Here is a 9,631-nt window from a genome sequence, read left to right on the forward strand (position 1 = left end):
AGGAATAACAGAGAGTTGGTCATTCTAAGGTAAAAACCCAGCGCATACAGCGTTCATGTTTTTTTGTTTTGTTTTGTTTTGTTTTGTTTTTCATCCAGACGGCTTCCCTCGCCCCCCCTGCAATGGCAAGTAGCCCCCCTAGGGGCGCGCCCCACAGATTGGGAACCTCTGGTTTAGATCATTAGATTATTTTCCTTCTTTTGCTCTTTTTCTTCTTCTTTCCTTTGATTTGTCATTTTGTTTGTATTTCCTTTTAATTCATGTAAAGCACTTTGAATTCCCTTGTTGCTGAAAATGTGCTACTTAAATAAAATTACCTTACCTTACCTTTCACCTGTATGAACATTTATGAGATTTCAGTTTCACTTAATTGTATTTTGGTAAATTATCAACATTAAACACAGGAAACAAAAACAATAATAAGAAACAAACCCATAATTTACCAAAAAAGGAATAGACTGATGCCAAAGCTTATACCTGCCTACTCTATTTATATACTTAGCAGCCTATCATCATAAAAGATATCTTCTGTCCATATAGATATACATAAATAAGTACACACAAACAAATATACATGCAGTATGAATAATAATGTTATTGTTACTATTTAATGAAGTTGTCAAAATATTACCGTATTATGATATATTAATTTAGAACTACATCTTTAATATGCTAAAAATTATGCTTACTTATATGGACAAGCAATTATGAATGCACTGTACTAGTTATTAATATGGATATAGAAAATAATTAGAAACTCTTAAAACATATATTATATATTAGTCTGGTAGAAGAAAGGAAGAAAATTATGCGCAATTTTCATGCAGTGCAAAATCTTGTCGTCTTATACAGTGTATATGTAACTGCATGTTTAATGTGTGAATTCTTTGTTTTTTTTCTCAGCACATTTTCAAGCAAAAGAAGCAGGAGACATGTCAACGTTATTTGATGTAGGAGGGATCCTTGGTAGGTTTTGATTGGGCAGTTAAAAACACCTTTTGGTATTATACTTTTTTGCTGTCCAAGAATGTAAAGACAGTCAAATTAATCCTTTGTATCAGTTCAGATGCCTCCTTTGTGTCCACAGGAGGCATCATGGCCGGCCTGGTGTCTGACTTCACTGGGGGGAGAGCGTCAACCTGCTGTGTCATGCTGATTGCTGCTGCACCTATGGTGAGAAATCTCTCCTCTAACAACTTTATGATATAGAAGCACACTTAATTGAATTGATTTGGTTTCCATCAAATTGTAAAGGGAATTTTGAGCAAACTTATAAAACTTTGCAAAATCAGCCAGGCAATCAGATGTTGATGCACTGATCCAATCTTACCTGTATCAGCTCTGATACTGAAAAGAAATCTAAACCAAGAATCAGTGACAATATGCCCATCCATATGGGCAGATCTATTCAATCTAATTCTATGATTTTTGCTCTAAGCGACGTCATCTTTTATCATTTGTCTTACATTATATTCAGAATTCCTAATTCCACTTTCTGAACCATTTCAAAGAAGATTTGCTGCAGTTTATTTTTTATTTTACATGTTTGACCAAGGCAGTCTACCTATTTTTTTTTGTCAGTTGTTTTTTTTAATTTTACATTGACTGTCATACTGAACAAAACAATTCTGCTGTTTCTACATGTTTGACCAAGCTTGTGAAGTTTTGGCGTATTTAAGTGTGCTATGCTGGTGCAGAATTATAAAATAAATTTGTCTTACTGTACTTTTATTCCTGTATTTAGAAAAAGGAACATTTTAAGTCAATTCTGCACTGCTTTTCTGTATCAGATCAGATAATACTAAACCTCAGATATTGAATCAGAAGTAAAAAAAAAAAGGGATTGGTCCAGCCCCTAGGTAGGGGTGGACAATATGGACTTAGAATTGTATTGCAATATTTTGTGGTACTATTGTAATAACGATAAAAATTATGTGAACAAAATACTTACAGCCTTATTGCTTCTTTTTCTAGGCATTTGTTTGACTGCCTAATTTATAGCATGCTGTACCATGTTATATGTGCATGGTACAGCATTTATAGTCCACAAACGCAAATACTGCTCTTGAAAATCATTCCCATGCCATGTGACATTCGCTTTTTCAGAACTTAAAGATCATACTTACTTAAAGAAGTATGATTTATAATACTAAACTGCACACAGTAACTGCATCCAATCATATTTACTGATATTTATGCTCAAACAATGGAGAAAATGGTAAAAACAACAATTCCAATAATACAGTCAGTTTTGTTTTTATTTGACATCATTAACTGAAATGTATCAAATTTCTTCTCCTGATGAAAAGTTTTTCAAGTTAAACAATGCGATAAATGCCTGTTAATGCAATGTGTGGCTGTGTGACGGGGTTCTCATATGACTTGGACAAACAGAAATATGACTGCCCAAGGCCAGAGTTCACTTTGGTGAAATTTATTTAGCTCTTCAAGTGAACAAAGATGGCAGGTGTAAAAATATATACAAGGACGTCCAGATAGGTCAAAACAAACAAACAGCAGTACCTTCAAGGAAAGAGTCCATCACCTTCACTGGACATGGCAGGAGTCCAGCCACAGACTGCCTCTCTGTGGAGCAGAGCCCTGCTTTTAAAGCCACAGGCTCCGCCCACTGAAAGACCAAACAAGCAAACAAAACAATTAAACAATTACTTCTAACTCAAATAAACTCTTAAAGGGTACAAATAATAATAATAATAATAATAATAAAGAGAAAAAAAAAACTTGTAATCAAAAATACAATAATCAATTTAATAATTTAATAGAGAACACTCAGTATGTTCCGATGACGTCACTATGTCATCACCTGACTCTTGGCGCGCCACACCCGGAAATACCCCTGCTTGAAAACAAAACCAGTAAAACGTTTGGAAGTGAAAACAGGTTAGGATGGATGCTATCTGAAGCAGGAGCGTGTGCACCCACTATGAACGGCGTCAGTCTAAGCTGGAACAGAAGTTGGTTAGCGGTTGTGTAGGTTTATATATATGTGTACGCATGTTGACACGGACTCATAATTAAGTCCCGGCTCGTGACGGCTCCTCCGTCACAGGCTGCAATAAACAAAGTACAGGTTGCAAAGTAGCAGGTGCCACACATCTCATAAAAGTTTTGTACCACTGGTAAGGCAGAACTTATTCATTAGTTGAGTTTTGCACCTCAACTCTTTTGGAAAAGCCAACATCCACCTGAAAGCGAGCATAAAGACGTTTTTGCAAAATTTAGGAAGTTATTTCCATTAACCTACCCTACTTCAAAATGTGGAGAAAAAACATTGATGGAAACAGTTATTCATGCCTTCCAGAACAACAATTATCTGTAGTCTACTCCAAGGAAATGTGTTTATGTGACAGCAGTTAATAATCTGTATTATCAGAAGATCATTGATTATTATTTTGTGCTGATCAGTGATCATAATCCTTAATATTTCATGAGTCAGTTGAGTCAAACAGGGATCAGATTTACAATGATTAGAAATGGAGTGTGAAATAAAACATTAAACAAATAATAAAAATAATACAGACCAATTCAGTAAATTACAATACTATTGAAAAGCCAATTCATTTGAGGAACTTTACCTCTGAGTGCTTTATTATTGGCCCTTTGAGATCTAAAAATATAAAGGGCATTACAAATAAAATCTATTATTATTATTATTATCATTATGATGATGATGATGATGATTATTATCATTATTATATTGTTATAAGACCACTAATAAAAAAATAAAATTATAACAGCTGTGTAGACTTAATGAAACTTCTTATCTAGTTGCCAGTATTTGGTCCCTGAGTGTAAATCTACGTGGTACTAAAACGGTTTTGTTCTTGTTACTGTAAGTTTCCAAAATTTATTTTTACATTCTTTCATTTTCTCTTCTTTTTTTAAAATCTTGTCCTTTTGAGAATATTTTATTTAAGTCAGTGCGTTCTTACTTACCTGTTTATAATTTTTTAGGTATTTTAGAGGTATGCCAAAGTATGATCAGTCATCGCCAATCACACAAACCGATCACCTGTATCTCACTTCTCAGCCTGCGTGTGCAGGTTATCTCCTCTTTCCTTCACACTGCGCATGTGCTCAGCAGCAAATCCTAAGCGAAGTGGTGAGGACCTATAACGCTGTGAGAGAGAAGGGGAAAGTTTGTGTGCTGCGACTTGAAATTACCTCGGGAATTAAGCACGTCAAAATGCATAAACACAGCAAATTTAATGTGACTGTCGTAGACTCCATCTTTTCCTCTATCTCTTTTAGCCTCATCAAGTGCTTACACGCACACACACGCAGCAGCTTACATAACCATGTTTATGTGTGACTGTCACCAGTCATACATAAACAGACTGAAACTGATTAGACTACTGTTTAGGGAGGGTACAGATTGCAGAAAAGAATAAAAAGCTAAACTCGCGTTACAATCTTTGTCTCACTTGGTTCCATCCATAAGGTGTGCTAAGTATGGTCCAGCGCTGGACGGTCAATGTAACTCTGTATCTGTTCCATTTGTATGACATGTATGGCTTGTAACATTTGATCAACAGCCTGTTTTTATACTTAACCAAATCTCATTATTTCTTAAGGTAATTTACACTGAGGGGTTCTGGTCGGGTATTGAAACTGGTTAACGGGCCTGGTGGAGCACAGAGACAAAAATGAATAAACTCCAACATGACAATTGGCAGAGTTTGGCTACATTGAGGCTCAATGCAGGGAAAAATGATATCAGAAGCTGTCAGGCAGCAGGTAAAGCAGCGCACAACTACCAGCACTCACCTAGAAGAGCATGGGTTATTTGCTTAGCCTTTGTGATGGTCACAAAGCTAAGCAAATAACCCAAAAAATAATTTAAGTCAATGAGCTTGTGGTGTAAGACTCTGATTCTGCTCTCGCTGTTGGACCGCTGCTACTCGCTACTGGTAGTAATATTTCAAAGACGGAGCACCGCTCAGCCTCCACCAGACTGAATTGTCACACCAAACGTCTGCTTAAAGCTGCAGCATGTAACTTAAGCAAACAAACTAACAAAAAGATTTTACATATGTATTAAAACTTTCGCTATGTCCTAACATAAGACAGATAATTTCTGAAAAAAAATCAATCTCCTCTGCCTCCTCCCTCGGTCAGAAACAAACAATCAGAGCCAGTACAGAACAGCTAGCCATGCTGTCAGGAAGTTTTAATTCAGTAATTCAGGATTGTTTATTTTGATGCAACCTGCATTTGACTTTGAATGAATGTTTCCACTTTTTCTTGACATTATTTGATATTGGCTGAGAACCTTACTGTTAAATATTATTTTACTGATTTCAGGTTTTTCAGTTGTCATTTTGACTGAATAGCTGCTGTATTGTAACTGCAAGTATTTTGGATGTATTATGTCTAAATTTGGTGAATTTATTGCCAGATCATTTTTCTATTTTTCCAGATCACATTGTAGCATTTATACCTAATGCGAAAAGTTAACAGGCAATCCAGGTGATCGGCAATGATCGGACCTCATGGGTGATTGGAATCGGAATTGGCAGCAAAAAAGCTGATTGGAGCATCCCTAGTATTGATCACTTTTAATTACGTAATATTTATATTTATTGTGCATTTATGTCAAATTTGCTGTTTGACCAGAAAGCCGACTCACCTCACTTGCAAGCAAATCTCCTTAATTGTATAAATAAAGTTGATCGATTGGTTAAAGGCCATCATTTTCAAAAGGTACTTTTAATCTGATTAACAAGCCACAGCTTAATACATATTCTAATTTATCAAATATGACTGAAAACTATATAATTTTTTACCCCTATTATTAAAAATACTGAGTTATGTGGAGAAAAAGAGTGAAACCTGATGGTAGAAATCAGTTTGTCTACAGGTATAAAATTCAGGTCCAGATATCCAAAAGTGCAAATTTACCCTAAGCCATATTTGCTTAGGGGAAATTTGTTGATGGTATTTTGTATTAGTTTAATATTAGAAGTCCATATGTGATGTTGACCTTATGAAGGAGTGGGATGGTGGTCATTTCTATTTTATTTACACCTTCTGTTCATTTTGTTTCCAGCTCTTCGTCTATAATTACATTGGACAAAAGAGCCTCGGGATCACAATTGGTAAGAGGCATTTAATTCTGTTTTTTATATTATTTTGACACGAATTTTTAGACGGATGTTTTATCTGCTTTACCTAAATAATATATACACAGACTTTAAACTTTTGATGTCAAAACAACTTTCCCCTGACCTGTGAAAGGTAATTAGCCAGCCTTATCTCAACTCTGATTGGTTTTTAAGGCTAAATAAACTTAAAGCTTTCAGAATAAACACTTTTATGGCCAATGCAGCAAAACATGGCTTGAAATAAAATTTCTTCAGAAGCGGCAGCTGAGAGAAGCAGCATATTATGTAATGTCACACTAGATAAGCTTGTTTGTTTTAACATCTATAAATGAAAAGAGGTCGATTAATGGAACATTTAGACACTTGAAGCCATTAGATTTTTAAATATTTTGAGTTTAATGCATGAAAGAATTTAAATTAACATTTTCACATATAGGTATGCTGCTGCTGTGTGGAGGCCTAGTGAACGGACCGTACGCCCTGATCACCACGGCTGTATCTGCTGACCTGGTAAGATCTCGAAACATCATAACATTAGATCCTATGCTTCCTCGTCTCATTTCTGTGCATTAGACTCTGAAGCCTGATAGACATAATATTTCTGTTTTATTGCAGGGAACACACGAGAGTCTGAGAGGAAACTCCAGAGCTTTATCAACTGTTACTGCAATCATTGACGGCACTGGATCAATAGGTATGCATTGTGAAAACCATGCATCCCCTCATCTGTTAATACAAACTTAGATTTTTCTAATGTAAGTAAAATTTTAATACATTTTTAGTAAGTTAATGGAAAAACAAAGTCATTTTATATGAACATAACACCTGTCCATGTCAGCTTTCCAAATGCAAACCACAAATGGTTACTTCTCTTTCTCCTAAACTGACAATACAGTAAATATTTCCCTTTAATCCAAAGCTAAATTATTTTCTCTTGACTGGGTGTAAATGGAAACAGAGGCGGAGCTAGAGGGTGGCCATGTTCGCATGTAAATTCCAAAAGGTATAAATGCTTTTGGTAAAATCTAGGTTTGGACACTAAAACAAATTGGGTTTCCATATTTAAGAGTGGTGCCTCACAGCCGCCATCTTGTTTGACCTTCTATTCATTTGGATTTTGAATTTTTATCAACTCTTCAAGATTAAATTAATAATCTTCCCAGAATGAAGTCGTTCTTTTATGAGAGCTTGAACATACTCCCTCTACCCCCGCCTCCAAAAAATAAAATGAGGTATGCTCAGCATTTTATCAAGTTATAAAGTTGGTATCAGTTTCACAGATAATACTTCATACCTAATGGAAATGCTTCATCTTTTAATACATCGACATTAAATTATTATCAGCAGCAGGACTTTCAAATGATCGTGCAAAAAAATGTGTATTTCGAAGTAACACTTGAGCTGAGCGTCAAATCTTAATGTAACTAAACTGGAGGTTTTTTCTCGTTATTTTAAGACGTTTTTTCTTCTGCGATTAATTATGTAATTAAACAAAAATTATTGCAGCTTGGCAATAATATTCTAACGAAGTCACAGATGAGATTGAGATGAGATAAAAGCCACTTTTTAAAAATATTTACTTATTTTTAGAAAAGATAGCGAGAAAAACAATCTATTAAAATCGGATTTGGTATGAAAAAATCAGAGATTTTATTTTTAAGCCATACCGCGTGGTTTGTGCGGTAACACTTTATCTGACGGGGTGTGCATAAGACTGACATGACACTGTCATAAACATGACATAACACCTGTCATGAACATTTATGACTGTTGTCATAAAGTATCATTTGGTAAATAATAACATTTTTTATCCAAAGTTGACATTATTGAAAATGTCTTTGTTATGACAACCTGACATTAACCAAGAATCATCACCTGTCATAAATATATCATAATAGTTGTTAATTGTCAACATTTAAAATGTTATGTATCTTTGTGTGTTATGACATTACTATGTCACTTGTTATACATTTATTTAATTGATCCTAAAGTTTCACAGAAAGATGTCCACAAAGCACTTATGAACGTTACATTTAAAACATTATTTAAGACTGTTGTAAGTAGTGAAATACACCATCTCCACCAGTGAGAGGCAGCAGTGCATGAACAGCCGTGCAGTGTGTTGGTGAAGAAGAAATCTTCATTTTGTTGGCCTCCCTTAAACAAGTTATAACGGCCAGACCTCCTGTTTAAACAGAAGCCCAAGTGTGTCACCTAGGGTCGCCACCCGTCCCTTAAAATACGGAATCGTCCCGTATTTGGCTGTTAAATGTTGCGTCCTGTATTGAACCGATACGGGACGCAATTTGTTCTGTATTTCTATAAATGTCCAATAGACACACCTATCACACACATATCAACACTAAGTGTAACAATAATCACCAAAATAAAACACAGGATCTATTAAGGTCAGCTAAATTGTCGTGGCGAGATGTAAACAGGACTCCCAAGAACGCTACCGACTGACCCTGTTGTCACGGTTGCCTAGAGACGGACACTATGCAGCCGCGGTGAGCTGCTGTCAACCGTGTCTATTTAAAACGTCCTAAACCCGATACTCCACCGCCCTTAGAACCAAAACCTCTCATAAAGATACGGATGTGAGGGAAGACTCAAATCCCAGGCTGAATAATGTTAGTGAGGATGAATACAGGCAATTAAAACAAATGTGTTGATCGTGGCGCAGTGTGCTGCTGTATTAATGGATCAGGAGAGAAACACTACCGGTCAGAACCTATAGAACCAGCGTCTCTTCATCCCGCAATCATCTCTTGAGGCTGATATGGTACAGAACATTTTGCTATGATTGATTAAGTTTCGTATTGTGGTTTTAGTAGACTGTTATGGTTTGATTATTAGATAATCAATTATTTGCTTATTTAATGTATCGTCGTATCTGTCAAAATAATACAAATGGCCATTTAAAGAACAAATCATATCAAGAGATTAACAGTAAATACATAAATATTTCCTACTTTTAAAAAGATTTGTTAGGGCTTTCTGTTTGTTTTATTAAGAAATGTTGACATATTAATTCAGTGTTCAGTCGTCATTTAATGTATTATTAATGTCAGACACAGACCTGCTGCCCAGGGGCGGTTCTAGATGGGGGCCAACAGGGGTACAGAAGAAATTATGCTAAATAAATGTCTTTTGTTAATATTCAGGTTTGTTTTTTTAATCTTCACAATTTTACTTTAACAATGAATTAAAAATTATTGTGCTGCACTTTTAGCTACTGTATTGAGATATGATCACACTTTCCATCTGATAGATCAGGATCTGTAACCTGGATCTCTGCAATTTTTACCCTTTTTTTTTAACTTGGTCACACGAGGACTGCTTTAATTCCAAAACTACAACACCTAGACTCTTCAAACCTGCACTGGATTATTCTGCTCTAATAGCAGAATATTTTAATCCATGTTTGGGATTTGTGAAACCTTTATGTGATTTGTGAAACTTCACTAAAGATCAGATTACTATTCACACTTGTTCCATGCAGT

The 9,631-nt window shown here is 35.4% G+C and overlaps 1 protein-coding gene across 1 annotated transcript in view; it reads left to right on the forward strand.

Annotated features, from left to right (window-relative positions):
* slc37a2 (solute carrier family 37 member 2) overlaps positions 1-9,631 on the forward strand; it is a 25,440-nt gene that overhangs the window by 10,470 nt on the left and 5,339 nt on the right. Inside the window, exons 6-10 of the mRNA XM_007540254.2 lie at positions 904-966; positions 1,088-1,173; positions 6,071-6,119; positions 6,562-6,635; positions 6,741-6,819. Of these exons, the coding sequence (XP_007540316.1) occupies positions 904-966; positions 1,088-1,173; positions 6,071-6,119; positions 6,562-6,635; positions 6,741-6,819 (351 nt within the window). The remainder of the gene's footprint in view (positions 1-903; positions 967-1,087; positions 1,174-6,070; positions 6,120-6,561; positions 6,636-6,740; positions 6,820-9,631) is intronic.

This window comes from Poecilia formosa, unplaced genomic scaffold, assembly GCF_000485575.1.
Source record: "Poecilia formosa unplaced genomic scaffold, Poecilia_formosa-5.1.2 Scaffold529, whole genome shotgun sequence".
In the NCBI taxonomy this organism is placed as follows: Eukaryota; Metazoa; Chordata; class Actinopteri; order Cyprinodontiformes; family Poeciliidae; genus Poecilia; species Poecilia formosa.